The sequence below is a fragment of the Sceloporus undulatus genome, chromosome 7 (assembly GCF_019175285.1).
Source record: "Sceloporus undulatus isolate JIND9_A2432 ecotype Alabama chromosome 7, SceUnd_v1.1, whole genome shotgun sequence".
In the NCBI taxonomy this organism is placed as follows: domain Eukaryota; kingdom Metazoa; phylum Chordata; class Lepidosauria; order Squamata; family Phrynosomatidae; genus Sceloporus; species Sceloporus undulatus.
Window position 1 is genome coordinate 8,369,598 of NC_056528.1, and position 21,599 is coordinate 8,391,196.

Sequence of the window (21,599 nt, forward strand, 5' to 3'; positions counted from 1 at the left end):
ATTATCTCTGTCCATGTTCAAACCATCATTTGGGACCAAAGGAGACGTGCTTAGTCAGCTCTCTGTCCATGCTCAGAGGCATTGCTGGAGACCAAAGGAGACATTCTGCCCCTAGAAAACACTCTGTTCATGTTCAATGGCATCCTTTGGGACCAAAGGAGACATATAACCCCTAGTGAGCTTCCTGTACATGCTCAGAGGCATCATTTGGGATCAAAGGAGACATGCAACCACCTAGCAAACTCTCTGTCCATGCTCAGAGACATTGTCAGGGACCAAGGGAGACATGAATCATGATGATGATGATTACTTATATACCACCTTTCTCCCAGTCCAGGGACTCAAGGCAGCTAACAAATTTCAGACAGTCTAAAGTTAAAATAGCCTAAAACATTAAAAGCACAAAGTTTTTAAAACAGCAATCAAACCATTCAAACCATTGTAAAATGTAAAAATGTAAAACGTCTACATGCATTTAAAAATGTAATGTATGTAAAACCACTAGCAAGCTCTCTGTTCATGCTCAGAGGCATTGCTGGGGACCAAGGGAGACATGCAACCACCTAGCAAGCTTTCTGTACATGCTCAAGGGTATCACTTGGAACCAAAGGAGACATGCAGCCCTTAGTGAGTTCTCTATCCATGCTCAGAGGCATTGCTGGGGACCAAGGGAAACACACAATCCCTAGCAGGCTAGAGAGGCATCCATGCTCAGAGGCATCATTTGGAGCCAAAGGAGACATGCATTCCTTAGTCAGCTCTCTGTCCATTCACAAGGGCATCATCTGGGACCAAAGGAAGCATGCAACCCTTACTGAGCTCTCTGTCCATGCTCAGAGGCATTGCTGGGGACCAAAGGAAACAACCCCTAGCAAGCTGTCAGTCCATGCTCAAGGGCATCATCTGGGCCCAAGGGAGGCATGCAACCCTCAGTGAGCTCTCTGCCCATGCTCAGAGGCACTCTTATGGAGAAAGTGGGGAAGCTATGTGCCTGGAAGCAGTGTTTTTTCAGACCAGGAGCAAAGAGGCGGAGATGGTACCAGCCAAGCCCTCCTCCTCTTCTCCTCCTCCTCCTTCTTTCTCCTCCTCTTTGGAGGCTGCCCTTTCATTCAAAGCCTTGCCTCCAAAGTGACCAGTTTCCCTGGGTTCCTCTCTGCAAGAAAGATGGGGCTCTGTCCGCTCCGGACTCTGCTCCAGATCTTGCTCTGCCTCTCCCAGGTAAGTGGGCTCAGCATCCCTCCAAAAATGGGGAGACTCCAGAAATTGCTGTCTCTCATCTGCCTCCAGGGAAGCTCCAAAATGTAAATATAAATGCATGCCTTGCAAGAGGCTTTGGGTGCATCTGCACTGCTGGGATGATGCGGGTTGATCCCAGTTTAAAAGCCCTGGGCCTCCATCCGCATGCTTTCAGGGAAGCTTCTTGTTGCTATTGTGTGCCTTCAAGTCCTTTCTGACTTATGGAGACCCTAAGGCACCATTGGTCTTTTCTAACTAGATTTGTTTTAAATGGTTTTAAATTAATGCACAGTTTAATTGCATTTTCACAATAACACTATCTATCTATCTACACACACACATATTACATATGGAAAAGTACTTACTGACTACATCTTTGGTCTTTTTTCCTATTAGATTTGTTTTAAATCAGTTTAAATGCATGCATACTTTAAGTGTAATTTCCCAATAGCTTTGTGCATGTTTTTGCTTCTGGAAAAGTCCTTGCAACTGGGTTTTTGTGTGCCTTCGTGTTGCTTCTGACTTTCGACAACCCTAAGGTACCTTTGGTCTTTTTCTGATGGATTGGTATTAAATGGTTTAAAATTCATGCATAGTTTACTTGCGTTTTCACAAAAACTTTGTGTATGTTTTCACTTGTGGAAAAGTACTGTACTCACAACTGGGTTGTTGTGTGCCTTCGTGTTGCTTCTGACTTTCGGCAACCCTAAGGCATGTAGAGTTGTATCCTGGGGTTTTCTTGGCAAGATTTGCCATTGCCTTCCTCTGAGGCTGAGAGAGTGTGACTTGCCCAAGTCATGGCTGACTTGGGATTCATGGCTGAGCTGGGATTCGAACCCTGGTCTCCAGAGTCCTAGTCCAGCACTCAAACCATTATCTTCCCAAGTGAATGCATACAGAGGAATGGGCTACTTGGAAGCGTCTTTTGGATGCATCTGCACTGCTGAAACGATGCAGTTTGGTCCCACTTTAACTGCCATGGACCCATCAGGGTAGGTTGTTGTGGTTGTTGTTGTGTGCCTTCAAGTCTTGTCTGACTTGTGCCGACCCTATAACTTTTTATATGCTTTTACGTATGGAAAAAACCTTTGAGCTGAGTGGTTTGCGTGGCCTGACTTATGGCAACCCTAGTGTATGTAGGGTTTGTTCAGAGGAGGCTTGCCACTGCCTTCCCCTGAGGTTGAGAGACTGTCACCCAGTGGGTTTCCATGGTCGGGATTTGAACCCTGGTCTCCAGAGCCATAGTCCAACACTCAAGCCATTGAGCCTTGGACAAGGACATTAAAACCGCACTGGCTCTCCAGGATTATATTATTACAGTCCAGTAATATTTTGGGTCCCCAGATTCGCTACCTTTGCTTCATGAGGCCATAAACAAGGTTTGAAGGTCCCACTTTCTCAGCATCTGAGATTAAAAAGATATACTGCGTTGGGGAGTGGAGGTTCTGCCTAGTGGTTAGACCTAAAATGTGTTTCCTAGGAATGAGATCTCTTACGAATTTATGGCAAACCCATGAGTTTCCTAGGATTTTCTAAGACAAAGAAGACTCAGAGGTGGTTTGGTCAGTGCTTTCCTCTGAAACATCACCTGGATTCATTGGTGGTCTCCCATCCAAGTACTAACCACCACTGACCCTGCTTAGCTTGCAAAACCAGACAGGAAAGAAAACTCTTAATTTACATTTTAGCATAAGAAAATTTCACAGATGATGGAGCATTACTTTCCATTTGCAGATTTTATCTCTCTTTTGAGATATTAGGAGATTATAATCCGCAGGACCGGAAACACAGAAAATGCAAAATCTGTACTTTCTTACAAAAGTACAAAACAAAACTGGTCCAAAACAAAAGTACAAACTCGATCCTATACTTTCTTGTTTGTGCGAAACCAAGGAATAAGACAGATATTGCCTTACTGGTGCAAAAGACAAGTATAAACCCTTTACTTTCTTACTTTACTTTCTGTTGCCCAAAAGTCCAAACAGAGACTTTCTTACTGGTGCCAAAGAAAAGTAGAAAGCCTATACAGTGTTTTCTTACTGGTGCAAAACAAAAATACAAAACCTATACTTTTTTATAGGTGCCAAACAAAAGACCAAAACAGGTACCTTTTTATTGGTGCAAAAGGAAAGTATAAACAGGGTGAAAAATGCAAAAAAGAACAAAAAATAGGGCAGAAAAATGCAAAAAAAAAAAAAAAAAAACCAAAAACCAAAAAAACAGCAGGAATAGGATGGATATAGCCATGCAATCTTTTCATAGCTATTCCAACAACGACGACAACAACAAGCCTTTATTACAGTTGACAAACCATAAGGCAAAACAGCAACAACAATGACAAGACCAACCCAAACACTCCAATAAATCTACAGCGCTATATAAATAAAGCATAATAATAATAATAATAATAATAATAGTTATATACATTTTATACACCTATTTGTAAGATTGCGAGCATCCCTTATTGGAAAGGAAGAGCGAACCGTATCAAAATGAAACAGTCGGGTATAATTTTTAAGTGCAAATAAAAGCCTTTGAAATGGATGTGTTTAAAATTCAGGACAAACAGGTATGATTAAAAGAGATAAAATATTTGCTCTGTATAGATGTTATTGTGTGTGTGTGTGTGATGGATGGATGGATAGATAGATAGATAGATAGATAGATACTCATCCCCTCATATTTGATATTGGCGGATTTGATTATTCATGGATTTGATCAATACAGTATGTTCTCTCTAGGAATATCTAGGTCCTCCAATGCAACTCTATGGTCAACTTTAACTAAAAGTTGCACTGAAAGACCTAGAGATTCCCAGAGAGAACACTCTATTAGGCCTTTGTAGCTCCTCCAGGGCAGTTCTATGGCCAGTGTCTGTCGGATGGTGGCCACAGAGTTGCCCTGAAGGACCTAGAGATTCCTAGAGAGGTGTCCTCTCAGGTAAAAACATGTTGTTTTTGTTATTTGTGGCTTTTCCATATCCACGGGGGTCTTGTGCTGCGAGGCCTAACCCCAGCAAATATGGAGGGATAAGTGTATATGGTAATGATAGCCAGCTCCTACTCATGCTTTGCACAGAGGCGGAGAAGGGCAAACAGGCGCATTACAGGAAGCATGACTCATATCTCTCTGCAAAGACGCACGACTCTCACACATTTGCTGTGTTTTGGAAAGGACTCAGGCAACGGCCCCCGAAACACTTAGTCACAAATTCAGGCTAGAAGTGAGGAAACCACAAACGGCGCATAAGTGCCGCTGTGCACAACTGAGTTGTGAGATTTTGGAGGACCCACAACAGGATCCGGTTGTGTGTAAGGCCAAAGGGAAAGGCCGAGGATGTTGTCGATTTTCTGCTGGCCTTCTGGATAACATCATTCGTTTTGTTTGCAAAATACCTGTCAGTTCTTATCTTTTGCTCTGTATCTGTGTTTACTTGTTCTGCCGATAAAAGGCTTTTGTGCAATGTCCCAGAATCTCATCCTGGAGGGCATAAGGGGGAAAATGCATGTTGCACCCCGCCTTGAAGGAAAGAAATAATAATAATAATAATAATAATAATAATAATAATAATAATTGTCCCATTAAATATAATGGCGCAGCAAAACGGTGCATATAAAATGGAAAATCAAGGTCTGCTATATGGGACTTATACCTTTGGGGAATATTTTCAAACTGTGGATGCTTGAATCTGTGGATAAGGAGGGTTGACTGTAACAATGACAACAACAACTGGATATGTTACAACTAGACGGATTATCCATGATCATTAGAGTAAAAGCAATTGAGAAATGGGAAAGGGATTGGGAAGCAGTCTTCAAATATTGTAAGGAGAGATGTGCAACGTGGAGAACATAGGAGAGGATGCAGCCGTTTGCTTTTGCCTGATCCTACTTGGAAGGGCAAGATTTTGCCCTCTCCTCTTTCCCCATTGAGTTACTGGAGAGTAAGATGCTTTTGCACGTCGAATTCAGTGCAAAGGCTGCAGTGGCTCACAGCAATTTGCAGCAATGGCTTGCAACAATTTGCAGCAATTGAAGTAAGCCAGGGACAAAGGAGGAGGAGGAGAGAGATACTGGGACATTTTAAACGCAGCTAATATATATGTATGGCTCTACATAGGGTTGAATTGGACTATCCCAGCCAAATTGGGACAGTCGAATAGTATGGAGCTTTACATCCTCCCTGTATATTCTGCAATGTAGAGTCCTTCTCCTCCCCTTTGTGTCTGCGGTTAATAGACATTTTTAAACAATCCCAACTATATTTGTGAGTGACATTTCATTTGACCTTCAGGAAGGTGCTCTAAAAAGATGGCGCATGGACCATCATATGGGCTTTCCGCCCCACATGCGGGAAAATTTGGGGCTGTGTGTAGGTTGGACCCGAAAATGCCCCTCCGAGCCGCGCATGGTTTCTTGCATGAGAGCGTGGGGGTTGTAATAAGCCACATGGGCCACGCACTCTGCAGTGTGACTCCCACGTCGCTGTCCTTTCCACTCTCCATGCGTAAAAGTTGACCTGGCCAATGTTTTGGCTTCAGTGCTGCTGTCTTTTTCTTAAACAGAAAGAAGAAAAATAAAAGTGCCGCGTTGTTTCCGCTTTCACAAGCTTCTGCTGCTGAACGGTTCTGGAAACTTGCTTTATTCCCCCCTCGTAGCCACACTTTCTGAGCGAAGACAGCGGGAGCTTCGTCACTGTGGTTTTCTCACATAACCTATTTTTTAATATTTCCCCCCAGTGCCACCGAAACGTATGGGCTTCCGCGCAGCCTCCTGAGACCGCAAGGTTTGCTGCAAGGGCTCCAGATCCCGAGTGGGAAGGACTCACGTGCCGCTGAGCAATTTCCTTTGCAAACATATATAGAGCCACGCAAGGGTTTCGGTTCCCCCAGTTGGCCATTGGTTTGGACAGGCCACTTCATGGCCTTTTGTGGGAAGGATGCAGCCCTCGAGAGATGGTTGGCCCAGCTAGTGTTGTAATTGTAAATCTGAGCTAGTGTTGGATTGCAAGTCCCAGCTAGTGTTTGGATTACAAGTTCCAAATAGTGTTGGACTGCAAATCCTAGCTAGTGTTAGATTTTAAGTCCCATCTAGTGTTGGATTGCAAATCCCAGCTAATGTTGGATTTCAAATCCCAGTTTGTGTTGGGTTATAAATCCCAGCTAGTGTTGGATTGCAAATCCCAGATAGTGTTAGACTACAAGTCCCAGCTAGTGTTGGATTGTAAATCCCAGATAGTGTTGGATTGCAAGTCCCAGCTAGTGTTGAACTGTAAATCTGAGCTAGTGTTGGATTTCAAGTGCTAGTTAGTGTTGGATTGTAAATCTGAGCTAGTGTGGGATTGCAAGGTTCAGCTAGTGTTAGACTGCAAGTCCCAACTAGTGTTGGATTTCAAGTCCCAGCTAGTGTTGGATTGTAAATCCCAGCCAGTGTTGGATTGTAAATCCCAGCCAGTGTTGGATTGTAAATCCCAGCCAGTGTTGGATTGTAAAGCCCGGTTAGTGTTGGATTGTAAAGCCCGGTTAGTGTTGGATTTCAAGTCCCAGCTAGTGTTAGACTGCAAGTCCCAGCTAGCGTTGGACTGTAAATCCCAGCCAGTGTTGGACTGTAAACACTCCAGAGTCAGAGTCCAACACTGAGACACACGATGTTTCCCAATTTATGGGGCCCTTAAGGCAAAACATCAGAGCACAAAGCACTCTAAAATATTGGCCATCGCATGGTCCCCCAGATATGATTGGATTCCAACTCCCATTGGCGATGCTGACTGGGGTTGCTGGGCATTGCAGTCCAACATCTTGCAGGGATGCATGAATCCCATCTGTGATCTAGACTACCACTCCTGGCAATAATTCAAGCAACCAAAGGGTTTCCTAGATTGTCTAATATAATATAATATAGGATAGTATGATCTACTAGAAACTGACCAGAGATCTGTTGGCAGACTCTGATCCCTTTCCCTTCAGTTCCTCTGGCGTCTGATATCAAATCACACCAGCTCTTTTCATTTCAACCATGTTTCTTTGGCTTGTGTGGTAGATAAGATAAGGACTCTCTGTAATGATCCTCCTTCTTGTGGTCGCTCTTATCATTCTCTGCCGAGATCTTGATCCGTCTCCTCTGGGTACAAACCGCAGAGAGGGTGGCCTAAAAACAACCTATTGTTGGCAGGAGACCTCATTCCTTCTTCATTCCCCTGCCCTCTTTGCGAATGTTTTTTGCAACCGAAAAGGGTTGCAAATGCTGCGGTTTTTCTATTGCTCTGCTGCCTTTTCTTCCGTGACGAGTTTGCAGAGCCACCGATTAAAGAAAGGTTTATATTTGAGGATGCACAGTGGTTTGAGTGTTGGATTACAGACTCCATGCTCAGCAAGTCACACTCTCTCAGCCTCAGAGGAAGGCAAAGGCCTCTGAGCAAATCTTGTACAGTGGGCCCTTGCTATCTGCTGGGGATTGGTCCCAGGACCCCCTGTAGATACCAAAATGTAGTGGTGCTGAGTGAAATGGTGTCTCTTCTATATGGCAAAATCAAGGTTTGCTTTTTGGAAATGCTCTATTTTTAAAAAATATTTTCCAAACTGTGGATGGTTAGGATCCATGGATAAAGAATCGGTGGATATGGACGGCTGACTGTAATAGGTTTTCCTTAGGGCCACCATAATTCAGGAATGACAGCAACAAACCATCTCCCTAAGTCGAAGGGAAATGAAAACGCTATGACTTTGAGAGATCTGAAGTTCCCAGGATTGTTGAATCATATTGGAAAGGGGTCCTATAGGTCATCAAGCTCCAACCCCACATTCAACGTAGTGTTTCCATCTCCATCATCCCCAGCAGGGAGCGATCGAGGGTCTTTCTGAAGATGTCCCCACCATCTCTGTCGGCAATTGGTCTCCATTGCTGAACCACTCTTACCATCAAGAAGTTCCTTCTAAGGTCCAGTTGCAACCTGCCATCTCCTGTAACTTGAAACCATTAGATCTGGTCCTACTTTCAGGGCCAGAAGACAGCAAACCCACAGCTTCCTCTCTTTGAGGATCCCTTTAGATCAGTGGTCCTCAAACTTTGGTCCTCCAGATGTTTTAGACTTCATCGTCCAGAATTCCCAACTGTTGATTACAATGGCTGAGGAGTTTGGGAATTGAAGTCCCCCCAAAAACCTAGAGGATCAAAGTTTGGGAACCACTGCTTTAGATATTTGAAGAGAAACTGCCAGCATAGATGCACTCAGACGTCTCTGCTCACTGTCGGCTGCATCTGTCCTGAAATAATCCAGTTTGACACCACTTTTAACTACTACCTATGGCTCAATGCTGTGGCGTTCTGGGAGCTGGAGTTTCTCCAGATGCTTCTAGAAGTCCTCCAGATGCTTTCTTTAAAATTAGTTTCGGAGGCTTCTAGGCTAGATGTCTTGGTAGGGACCTCTTCCACCCATCTGCACTTTTGCACTTTTGCACTGTGCCAATTGTCATTTTTCTGCGTAAGAGCTTTGAATGTCAAGAAACTCCTACGCCTGAGTTACACTCACCTCCCTTTTGGAAACAACATCACTGTATAAACAGCCGGCAATAATGTCACTTTTTCCACACAGATGAACAGTTTGGTTGGGCTTTGGTAGACATCCTCAACTTGCAAGGGGTCATGTCCATCTGTCGACTCGTACAAAGAGTTAAAGTGGTGTCAAACTGAATTGTTTCTGCAGTGCAGATGCATCCCTAGCCAGCAACCTCATTTCTCACCTATTCCCTAGCATTAAAGCATCCCAACCTTTAGAGCAACAGTGCATCTCTTGCATTAACAATGACTTTGGGGACATTTTAGTGTCCTTCTGAAGCTCAGGACATCAAATGATGGTCCAAACAGGCACCAGAAACCATGGCTAGAATCTGGGTCAAATTGGGCTAGAATCTGGTTTGGCAACCCTATTTGGTCATGAGTTTAGCTAGCCCTGGACTCTCTTTCTTACATGGCATGGCCCTTGTAATGCCTTCCAACTCTATGATTCTATGGAGTTTCTCACACTGGGGCTAATTTCGGCATTAAAGCGCATTGAAAGCGTCCCGCAAATGAAGTGGAAATGTCAAGTAATTGCACGAATGATTATCACATGCAATTGCGCAAATAAAGCAACATTGGAAGTGCATTGTAGCTGAAATCCCGAAAGTAAAAAGGTGCGCGTTGATGCTTCTTTGTGGCCACTTTCATGGCGGGTTTTCTGCGACATCGTGTGAAATCGTTTCACGTTTTCCAGACTATTCACAGGGTAAATTCACAATCTCCTTTGTGTGATAAAGTCTTATGATTCTTTCCCCTCTGACTCTTTATCACTTTATTATTATTCAAACTATACATAAGGTACTGATGGGAAACCCAGTAAGGCTGGACTTGGAATCGGCTCAGACATTAGGATCAATTGATTCCTCTGTGAAAAAGCGGAATATAAATAAATTATTATTATTATTATTATTATTATTTCCGCAGGTGTCCTCCCTGCCATACACCCCACAGATCCATCAGAGATGCCAAAATCCACAAACCGAGCACTATGTTGAAGCCATCGATAGATGTTGCCGATCGTGTCCTCCAGGTAATGCATTTCTTACCTTCCTAAATATTAACTAGTGCCATGAATTCAGCCTGGGGATGTTGAGATTCCTGCATGTGCTTAAGGATGAAAAGATTAACCATACATACTTAACTATAAGTCGACCCCATGTATAAGTCGAGGGCAAGTTTTGGGGTCACAATTATTGATTTGGATATGATTTGGATTTGGATATGACCCATGGATAAGTCGAGGGTAAAATCTAGGGGCATGTAACAAAGGCTATAAAGGATGATGCAAAGGAAAACAACGCCAAAGCAGTTACAAACTTCTAGCAGGCATAACTATTTGTGCTAAAAATAAAGGCTGGATGGATGAAAAAACAGAGGACCAGTGATTCCAGGACAGGTTAGGTTTTTGCCTTTCACCAGGGAAGGTCCCTTTTTTAAAACAAGTGTTCAAGTACAGTCCTTAGGGTACCTATATTGATCCATGGATCAATATTGACTCAGGTTTTTTAGGCCAACTTTTTGGCTAAAATTTCTAGACGTATACATGAGTATATACAATATTTGGACATTATGTATGGTGCAGAAAACACAGTTGCCTGTGAGAAAAGCAACCAGGTGCCATTTTTACGTGAAATAGCAATTGAAAAACGGTCTTTCTTGCAAACTGTTTTTGCACTTTGAATTCAGTTTGCATCAACTGAAGCAAGCTGAGGATAAAGTCAGCTGGGCCATTTTCAATTTTCAATTCCTCCACTCTTCTACCTTCCTCTGCAGAGTTAAAGCAATTCAAACTATGTTTGCACTTTGAGGTCACTTTGCAGCAACTGAAATAACTTAGGACAAAGGCGGTGAAATGGGAGGAGAGGAAAACTGGGACGTTTTAAAAGCAGCTGAAAAGTGGGATGGCAGGGGATTAAATGAGACCGTTCTTGCCAAATTAGGACAGTAAGTATGGAGTTAGTGATGCCTGGCTGAACGAGGAAGAAACCAGTAAATTGCATGGAAGGAAACCAAGTTTTGCAAAGTATGGAAAAAGACCAAGCGTGTGTTTTGACCTCAACCCGGAAAGGAGGTCCAAACTTGCAATCTTCCCGAAGGAAAAGAAAAGGGCAATGGTTCAGATTCGCTCTTTCCATTGCGCTGTTAACCGACCCAAGACTTCCAGAAAATGACCCAGTAAACAAACAAAACAATTGATTATACATGTGGCAAAGTGTGCAGTCAGCAATCCCTTGCAATCGCTGATGACCACAAAATGCATGTTGCAGAATTGCAGAAAATCCGGAGACCGCTTTTCGGACTCTGGGACGCTCTTGGAGGGCTGCGCAAACCCTCAAAGGACGGACGCAAAAACGGGAAGTCGCCAAAAGTTTGCTTCTGGGTTGGAAAAACAGGTTGGGTTAGTTGTTTGTTTTAGATGTTATCGGCACGGCGGGGGCATCCTTTGACCTATCCGAAAGAGGAACAGCTACTCTTTAGAGGCTACTGTCAAAGGCATTTCACCTTCCCCTTTTTCATTTAATGTTATTTTTCACAAAGAGGGCAGTTTGGAGCATAGTTTTGTGCTTCTGATATCCCTTGCGGTGAAAAGTATAATAAACCAAGGATTGCGGACCTGGTTGAGAGATCTCTGCTAGTATGCCGTCAGTTTCCTCTTCTCTATTTATTTTATACATACATACATAACATTCACATTTTACTTCCTCGAATGTGACTGCTCTTTCGCTATTTTACCTATTTTACTTATTTTACTAGTCTTATAGCAGTGTAAATGTATTTATAGTAATTTACTACTCAGCAAGTTTTTATTGATTGATTGATGACTGATCAATTTCATTTATACCCCGCCTTTCTCCTCGGAGGGACCAAACGCTCGCAGATAAAACCTATCACATTATTATAAAATTCAAACAATTAAAACATCTATATATATATTGTCCAAATATTGTATATACTCAGGTATACGTCTATATATATTATATATAATATGAAATCACATAAAATACGGTTATGTTAAAAACAGGCTAAAAACCCACCTGTTCCATAAAAACCACTCGGCTATGTTTAGAAAGCTTGCCGACATAAAAATGTTTTTACTGGGCGGCGAAAGGTATCTCCTTGTTTTGTTTTTAATTGAAAAGGTTGTTATACAGTGGACCCTTGTTATCCGCTGAGGTTTGGTCCCAGGGCAAAATCCATGGATAAATAACAAAATCCATGGATGCTCAAATCCCATTAAATACAATGGCATAGTAAAATGGTGTCCCTTATGCAAAATGCCAAAATCAAGGTTGGTTTTGGGGAATTTATATATTTTAAAAACATTTTCCAAACTGCGGATAAAAAATATCCGTGGATACGGAGGGTTGACTATATGCGTTGCTCTGTTTTGGATTTGCTGGTCTTTGCAATGGATACAACTCAGCCCTGTATATGAATTACTGTGTAGATGCAGTGTTTTGATACCATCCCCAGCAGATTGCAGAGAAACCATTCCTCTATGGCACGGAAAGGTCCTGAGCATACAATGAATATTTTGCTTTCCTAGTGTCCCTATTTTGATGGTTTTCTCATCCATCTTGCAGGTTCCCGTGTACAGCGTAGGTGCAACGAAAGCATGGATACTCAGTGCATTGAGTGTGAGGAAGGGATGTTTACTCCAGCTTGGAGTAGAGCTGAACGGTGCTTCAGCTGCATCCCACCGTGCAAAGCAGGTAGGCAGCAACAAAAGAGGTCTTTTGGAGTTTGCATGCCTGAGTTTGGAAGGTCTTGAAGATGGGAGGTGGTGGAAAAGCAACAGAAGGCCTTCAGTACACGCCATTTGGAAACATACCTTTGCAGACTGCAGAACCGACGGTGGATGAAGAAGGTTCTTGGTGACATACAGGGAGAGATCTGTGCCAAACCTTGGTCCTCCAGATGTTTTGGACTTCAGTTGAGCCACAGTAGCCTGACTTTTGCACTGTCTTCTAATAGTTAGGCCTCTTCCTTCCTCCATTCAACCTGACCTGGCACCTGTTTTTCTCCCTTGAAACCAGGATTTGTGGAAGTGAAGGAATGCACTCGCACCCAGGACCGGTTCTGCTGGTGTCGCTCTCACCAGTTTTGCGCGATCAAACTCTCCCAGAGCTGCTTGCAGTGTGTGGAGCACCATCCCTGTGCGAAAGGGTCTGGAGTTGTGAAGCCAGGTAAGTCTGAGAGCAACCACCGTTTACTTTGGTGGCAACTGGTAAGACCAATAAGGAATAAGGGTCCTTCTAGGAATAGATGGATTGGTGCTAAAGGTAGGGTTGCCAGTGTGAAAGGCCTCCTGTACTTCTAATGGTTGTGTAGAAGAGGGGACTTCAGAACAGAATAGGACGGTTCATCACTACTGTTTGATCGCAGCTGTTTCAGCACAGATGTTTCGGCAATGCCAGTTCAGAGCAATGGACAATTCAACACTGCTCTTAAATTGTATGGCAGTTTAAACAAGTAACTGTTTCAGTCCCAGTGATGTATTCAAGTCTTTTACTCCAAGTCTCAAGTCTCTGCCTTCAAGTCTCAAGTTAAGTCTCAAGTCCTTGTAAGCTACTTTCAAGTCAAGTCTCATGTGTTTGCCTTCAAGTCTCTGGACAAGTCTCAAATCCTTGCAAGGTACTTTCAAGACAAGGCTCAAGGCTCAAGGCTCTGCCTTCCAAGTCTCAAGTCAAGTCTCAAGACCCTGCAAGATACTTTCATGTCAAATCTCAATTTGAGTCTCAAGTCTTTGCCTTCAAGTCTCATTTCAAGTCCTTACAAGATAATTTCAAGACAAGTCTCAAGTCTTTGCCTTCTAGTCTTAAGCTGTCTCAAGCCCTTAAAAGATACTTTCAAGCCAAGTTTCAAGTCGAGTCTCAAATCTCTGCCTTCAAGTCTCAAGTCTCAAATCCTTGCAAGATACTTCCAAGTCAGGTCTCACATCAAGTCTCATGTCTTTGCCTTCGAGCCTCAATTGAAGTCTCAAATCCATGTAAGATACTTTAAAGACAAGTCTGTGCCTTCAAGTCTCGCATCAAGCCTCAAGTCTTTGCAAGATACTTGCGAGTCAAATCATAAGCCTGGGAGCCAACGTTTAATAGAAATAAAGGAGGTGGGGGTTGAAGGAGATCAATTCCAGAAAGATAAACGTAGGTACAGAAATCGCAGATACAGTTGTGTTAGTCTGCAGAATTAGGATCAGGATCTTGTAGCACCTTTGAGACTCACTGCAAGAAAGAAGTTGGCAGCATGAGCTTTTGTAGGTTTAAGACTACTTCCTCAGATGCATTTAGTAAAGAAGGGATCTGATAATGCTGCAAGTGTTATTGAGGAACGGAGGAAAGATTGCCAAAAGGAGAGGTACCTCTGCTAGTTGAGAGAGAGCGAAAAATCATAGCAGGGAAATACTTTTCTTAGAGCAACCCTAAATAAGCATTGTTGTTGTTGTTGTTGTTGTTGTTGTTATTTCTGCTGTGTTGTGATCTCTCTATCTCATCATCCTGCAAAATTAGTGTCGAACTAATTTGATGCTGAAGTTGTGGTGTCTGCCTGGACTTCCTGAGTTATGCAAAGGCTGACTTGATGGTTTTAGGTTTCCTTGCGGAGTGACTCCAGGCATTCTGGGAACAAGGCCAGAAGGAATAATAATCATCATCATCTAGACTTCTTGGCATCTTTGCAAAGCATTATATCAGTTCAGGCAAAGAAAGCAATCTCTGCTTTGCACGCAGGAAGCGTTGGGCTCTGCACAAAGGGAAGGAAGGGGAAGAGGAAGTTTGCACAAAAGACAGTGAAGGGCAGCAAGTCCCAGCAACATAACTGATAAAGCTTGGAAAGGTTTGAAGTTGAGGTTGCCAGATCTCAGAGAGCCTGGTTCCTGAATCTCTTGTTTTCAGACAGGAGACAAGGCTCGGTTCCAGTGCAAAAGGAAAGAAATGGGTACCAATCTCCAGTTCAGCCAAAAGAGCAGCAGCTTGCTACAGTTTGCAAGCCTTAAGTGATAGTTCGCCGCACTTTGCAAAGTCTCTTGACAAGAATTCAACTCTCCTTGAATCAAGAACTCTTTGAGTCAAGGATTTATAGGTTTGCATGTTGACATTACAGCTGGCTAAAGGTTCACGTTTGCATTGCAAGGGTTCTCAGGGCTACTTTGAGAGTATGTGTCTGCTAAATGTTAATTTCTAGCCGTCAACAATCGAATTTGCAATCCACTTTCCCTTCTTCAGCCCACGTTACTCAAACATTGCAAGAAGAGGTACACTTCATGTTACTCAAACATTGCAAGAAAAGACTGGGAACTGCAGTCTTCTACAAGTCCCACAGCTGCAACTATGGCTTTGCCAGCTCAAAGTTGTTTCCCATTTCACATGACTCTGCAATTTAGTTTCACTTTGCTTCATTAGCGGCTTCAGGTTTGGAAGCAGAGAAAAGCAAGTTTGAGGTTTGGGGGGGGGGGGGGAATTGTTCCACCTTCATCAAACTCAGAGGTACCTGATCTACCAAGTACCAGTCTTTGGTTGTTGTTAACCGCCCTTGAGTCAACCTCGACTCATGGTGACCCTGGAGTTTATCACACTGGGGCTAGTTTTGCCATTAAAGAGAGATTAAAGCACGTTTAAAGCATCCCACAAATGAAGTAAAAATGGCAGGTAATTGCGCAAATGATTATCACACGCAATTGCGCAAATAAAGCAATATCAGAAATTCATTGTCTCTGAAATCCTGGAAGTTAAAAGATGTGCATTAATCCTTCTTTGTGACCACTTGCATGGCAGGTTTTGTGCGACGTTATGGGAAATCGTTTCGCGTCTTTACGCACTTTTTCCAGGATATTCACAGGATAAACTCCCGGCCTCCTTCATGTGATGAACTCCTCTGTGGAGGAGACACCTTTGTACTTTTGGGATTTCAGCAACAATGTGTTTCCAATATCACAATTGCGTGTGATAATCCTTTACGCTCCATTTTCACTTTATTGGCGGGATGCTTTAAATGTACTTTAATCTCCCTTTAATGTCGAAATCAGCCAGTGTGATAAACTCCTTAGTATTCTTCTAATCTCTATAGGATGGAGTCATGACAGTTAATGTAGCAGCAAAGTTTACCTTCCTCTTCACGCCTCCATTTCCTTTTTCTCTTCCTTGGCTTTCCACTCTGCTGGTGCCACTTGTGCAAAAAATGGAGGAAGGGAATGGCAAGAAATGCCCATTTAGATCTCTTTTTTAGAAAACGTGTGTGCTGTGTTTTACTAGGTACTGGTACCAGCAATGTGCAATGTGCTCCCTGTGATCCCGGCACATTTTCCGATGTCGAATCTGCCACTGCTCTCTGCAAGCCCCACAAGAAGTAAGTCAGTCTGTTCACCTGATGCACACATCGATTCCCCTTTATCCAAACTGCTTGGGTCCGGAGGAATTTTGGATTTTCGGTCTTTTCCCTTTAGATTTTGGAATATTTGCATAGACATAGAGCTAGATCAAAGACCCGAGACAGACGGGATGAAAGGGACGTGGTGGTGGCGATCCTGGGGTTCCAGACCGCACAGCAACTACATGGTCCAGAAACCTAGTATGTCACAGCAGCGGCCTGATGGTGGCGTCCCGTTTACATGGGCGCCGCCATCTTGATGCAAGGGACGTGTAGCGCCCTCGCAACGTAACCTGGGCGCCGCAAAAAGAACCCGGAAGAACTGGGTCCTTTTTACTCCAGAGGGATGTTGCGCTGTTTGGCAGTTGCAGCGTCCCTCCGGAGTTAAAATGGCTGCCTGCAGACCGCTGTTTTCAGGCGGTCTGTCTTGGCCCTTAGAGATGGGACCCAAGTCTAAACACGGCATTCATTTATCGTTCTTACACAGCTTGAAGGTAGTTTTATACATAATATATTTCATAGTTTTGTGCCAGAAACAATGTTTGCGCACATCGAACCATCCGAAAGCAAAAGCATCACTATCTCAGCCGCCCGTTTTGGGTTATTTTGGATAGGCAGTCAATAGAAGCAGATTCTCCCCAGATTTTCCCAATCGAATGATCTCCTTGCAAAAAGAAAAACAACCTTTACATATTATTATTTTACTTTATTTGAAGGATTCATATCCTGCCTTACTCTGACAATGGGATTCAGCACACACAAATGACTATCCCCCGTATTTAAAAGCAACAACACAACAGCCATCGGACAGTCTATAAAACTTTATTCCTACTTTAATGTTTAACCATCATTCCTGTTGGCTTTCAAAGCTTTTGCTGGATTTGTCATCTGCCCTTGCTTTGTTCCTTTCTTTTTTGCAGATGTAAATCAATCCTGGTTCCTGGAAACAGCACCAATGATGCCCTTTGCAGCGATCCCAATGACGGACCCATTGACGCTGTAACACATGCGCCGCACAATTCAGTTACCAGCAAAAGAAATACGAAGTTGCCACCGCTGTTGTCTGTCACTGGAGATCCAATGCTGGATATCAAGCAAGATGCTTCAGGAGACATTTCGTCTCTTGCTGGTGAGCATCAATAAAGCAAAGGATGGAGAAACATGGTGCTCCTGGGGTTGATATTCCCATCATCCTTTGCCCTGGATGCAGCTGGCAGGAATCAGAGATTGCAACAACATTCATAGGTTTACAAGGTCCTAGCGATGCACTAAGTTGTCAACTGGAGCTGCATCTAACTTTGGTCCTCCAGATGTTTTGGACTTCAGCTCCCAGCATTCCTGACTGCTCTGGCCAAGCTGACTGGGGCTTCTGGGAGTTGAAGTCCAAAAACACCTGGAAGACCAAAGTTTGGGAATCGCTGATCTGCCTTGGACTGTATTGAAGTTGCAGAGGAATTCCAGCATAAATATTATGCAACAATTCTTTGCCTAAATTTCTTTACCTGTTTTCAGGTTGGTTGGCTGGAGTGACGTTTCTCGCCGTCGCACTGATTGTGGCGGCACTTCTTTGCCTGGCGTTTCGAAAGAAAGGTATGACTTTAAAACAGTGTGTGTGTGTGTGTGTGTGTGTATTTCCAGGGAGAGAGGTTAAAATGAATGTGCAATTTTTGTTTCCCTGGTAGACCAAAGTTTGGGAACCCAGATGCACCCTAAGTCTTTCTGTTAGACATTAAGGGCCCTTTCACACTGCGCAGTTATAACACAATATTATATATATGCATACATATATATTTGCAAGGAGAGAGGCTAAAATCAACTTGCAATCTTTTCCTTCCCAACAGACCGAGATTGTTCTCTACCGTGTGCCAAAGAGAAACAGGTCAGTGCCAGTGTTTCATCCCCTATAAATGAGATTCTGCGCATAAAGGTCTTTGTTGTTGTCCATTAAAAGAAAGGTCCAGAAATGGGGGAAACTGTGCCTATTTCTTTGTGGAGGGTGGCAGTGATGCCATCCCTCACATTATCCAAAACGGGGAACGAAAAGTGATCTTCTCCACCTCCTTTTCTCACCTGTGAGACCTGGAAGTTCAGCAACTTTGAGGCTCTGGGTTGGACTTCAGCTCTCAAAAGCCCTGCTCAATGTTTGGTTATTGGTCAGGGATTCTGGGAACTGCAGTCCAAAACATTTGGAGGACCAAGGTTGTTTGAGGAGGTGGTTTTATATATATACCTATATAGAGATATATTCTACAAGTCGACATACATACAAACACTACCTCTCTTTCTCTCTCTCCATATAAATATACACTGAATATATAAATAAACTCTATAGCTGCAAGGTGGATGGATGGAGTAAAATGGCATATTGTTTTGAAAAAGCAAATCAAAAGAGACACTATGCATTTTATATTATGTATGTGTGTTTAGATGTATGTAGGACAGAAAAATAGGGATAGAGATTGACGAATGAAGGGGTCAGATGAATGATTCAAAATAATAAAATAGAAGCAGGAATCACAGCAATACAAGGAAACATGGAAACCTGACTCCGACAGGCAGCGCTCCATGCTTTTGGCGGTCAGTTCATTGCTAATTCCACATTAATGATTCTCTTTCTGGCCAAAGAGAGGAGTCCCAGCGGTGCCGTTTCTGGGAAACGCTTGTGATTTTGGCTCCCCAAAGGAGCAATTAACATGAGATATTTCTCTGCCTCTGGAAAGGCTCCAAGGGGTTCTTGCCTCATGGAACAAATTCCTTGCCTTTCCTGGAATCCTTGCAATTGAAAGCCCAGAAACAAGCAGCAAAAAAGGAGCGCACTCGTCCTCAAAACTACAGGTCCCAGGATTCCATGGCACTGAACCATGGCAGTTAAAGCGGTGCCAAACTGGATTATTTCCGCAGTGCGGATGCAGATGGAGTCTTCTCCGCTCCAAGCTGAACATACCCAGCTCACAAAGTTGATCCTTACAGGGCTTGGTTTCCAGACCTTTGACCATCTTAAACTGCCGCCACACTGCAGAATTAATGCCGATTGAGACTGCTTTAACTGCCATGGATTCCTGGGATTTGTAGTTTGGTGAGAAGGTGAAATGTCCCACCAAGCTATAAATCTAAGAATTCCAGTGTAAAGCAGTCTCAGACTGGATTATTTTGGCAGTGTAGACGCAGCCTTGTTCACCCTTGTCTCGAATTGTGGTGCCCAGACATTATGTCCAAAGCAGAATAGCCATGATGCTATTGCCAAAGGATCAAAGTTTGGGGGTCACTGTAGACATTGCACTCCTATTGACGCAGCCTGGGATCATATTGGCCTTGTTTGCTGCTGCATCACATTGTTGGCTCATGTTCCGCACCTGGTCTACTCTGAGATTTCCATTATACTCTCAGTGCTCTCTGTTCTCTTCCAGCCGTTCTCATTTAACGAAAAGGGACTGGGTTCTTGGGTCCCGGATGCCAGCGCTCTGGGCCAGGAGGAGCAGAACCTCTTACAGATCTCCGCCTCGTCCAGCAGCGGCTCTTTGGAGAACCCAGCTGGGTCTGACAGCGGCATTAGTAATGCGCATTCGGTGGGAATGGAAACCGAAGGGCTGCAGCAAAGGTTCGCTCCATCAAACGGCCGTCTGCACCACGGCGGAGCAAATTTGGGTAAGAAATGCCACAATTGCAGATGCAACAGAAATGCGCAACAGAATGACAGCAGCAAATGCTACAACCTCCCAATATATTTGCTCTGTCTGTAGGAGCCCAATGCACAGGCATCCCACACTGGAATCAATGAACTCACATCACTAGAAACTATTATTATTATTATTATTATTATTATTATTATTTATCATAAACTCAAGGGACTCAAGGCAGCAAATAATAATATGCAAACGTTCCTATCCTTGGGCAAAAAGAGTGCTTTGACGCACGGAGACGTTTCGCTGAGAGAACAGTCCACCATTGCAAGAATTTTTATAACCTGGGACCTTGTGCGTATATGCGCATGTGTGCGCACGCATGCAAAAATCCAGATTTATTTGGACCGCAAAAATTCTTTGCATGATTGTTAATATTTTTTTTATTATTTTTTTTGCAAAGTGGTCATCAAAGTGGCTTACAATTTGTTAATTAGACAATAATAATAATAACAATAAAATTTATTTATATCTTATGGTTCTCTTTCTCTTTCGGCAGAGCAAGCTGGCGGTGGTGGCGAGACACGCGTCAACGTCAGCTGCGTGGTCAGTGTCTGCGGCACAGAACACAGTTTGCGATTCCAGCCAGCGAACGGTTTGCACGCTACGCATCCCAGACCTCGCACTTTTGTGGAAGACGAAGACCTTCCGCTTTCGACGGAAGAAAGTCCAGAGGAGAAAGATTCCAGCAAACAAATCGCGGTGGAAGTGGAGGACAGCATGGACGTTATCAGTTACGGTGAGGAAAAGCCGCCACCGCTGAGCGTACAAGATGCCGGCATGAAAGCGGCATGAAAACTGCGCCGGAGGCTGATGGATCCCATATAAAATGGTTGGATGAGTTCTTGCAAACCAGCTTTAGGGGAAAAACACTGTGGCCAACCTTCGCGGCTGGAAATCTCAGTTGCTTCTTGCAAAAACGGAAAGACTTGGACACAAAAGAACCTCTTTTTATACATAAATTCCAGATTTTGTAAAGGATCGTCAGACAATGGAAAAGATTCTGGGGTTCTTTGGTTGCAGACATGTTCTCCGCAACTTCAGGGATATGACCCCGAAATGTCCCCTTTGCCTGCCTTTAAGCAAAACCTACTGTATTGTGACTCGGCTTCCCAGTTGTTGGCTCACTGCAAGAGGTTCTGGGTTCGAGTCCTGGCCAGCCAAGAAATGCTACACACGTGTGTGTTTTGGAGAAGGGTTAGGCTTTCTACCTTGCATGCAGAAAATCCCAAGAAATTCCCAGAGAAGGACAATCCTCAGACTTTGGGGATCCGCTTATCCATTAAAGATCCATGGATCAGTGGCTTTCCTTGGAATAAATCCCATTTCCTATGTCCCCGAATGTGAAAATTTAGATTTTATTAAGAAACAGCAAGACGATAAGTCTGTGGTCCTACTTTTAATGGCAATAAAAATTAACGGTCAAATAATTAATCAATAATTGATGATAAACAATTAATTTTTGATTCATTTTTATCAGTTGTTTAGTAATTATTTATTAATAATTATCAATAAATAATTGAATAATTAATTAATTATTAATAATTACTACTAAATAGTCAATTGTTATTAATAAATAATAAATAAATAAATAATTCATAAAAATGAACTATTGCAATGGTTGCGTCCTAACCAAAAGGCCAGTATATATATTATATATTTCGCCAAACGTCATTTATTTTGTATGCCCTGTTTTAAAACTTGTTTAGGTCCAGTTTCAGTTTTAATTCCCATTTTTATATTTCATTGTAAATAGTGAATA

General features: G+C 43.2%; 1 protein-coding gene across 1 annotated transcript; it reads left to right on the forward strand.

Moving 5' to 3' along the window:
- The first annotated feature begins 1,096 nt into the window (after positions 1–1,096).
- LOC121936976 (tumor necrosis factor receptor superfamily member 1B-like) lies at positions 1,097–21,311 on the forward strand. Its single transcript, XM_042479729.1, has 10 exons — positions 1,097–1,218; positions 9,717–9,822; positions 12,377–12,505; positions 12,830–12,979; positions 16,043–16,136; positions 17,078–17,286; positions 17,670–17,747; positions 17,999–18,036; positions 19,565–19,802; positions 20,337–21,311. Exons 1-10 carry the CDS (start codon positions 1,165–1,167, stop codon positions 20,630–20,632), a joined length of 1,392 nt encoding a protein of 463 aa, XP_042335663.1. The 5' UTR covers positions 1,097–1,164; the 3' UTR covers positions 20,633–21,311.
- Positions 21,312–21,599: the final 288 nt, after the last annotated feature.

Excerpts from the sequence above, each read along its gene's own strand:
- LOC121936976 (XM_042479729.1), top strand. The coding sequence starts at position 1,165 with ATGGGGCTCTGTCCGCTCCGGACTCTGCTCCAGATCTTGCTCTGCCTC. Across the intron at positions 1,219-9,716 it reads TCTTGCTCTGCCTCTCCCAG|GTGTCCTCCCTGCCATACAC; the intron begins GTAAGTGGGCTC and ends TTATTTCCGCAG. Across the intron at positions 19,803-20,336 it reads CCACGGCGGAGCAAATTTGG|AGCAAGCTGGCGGTGGTGGC; the intron begins GTAAGAAATGCC and ends CTCTTTCGGCAG.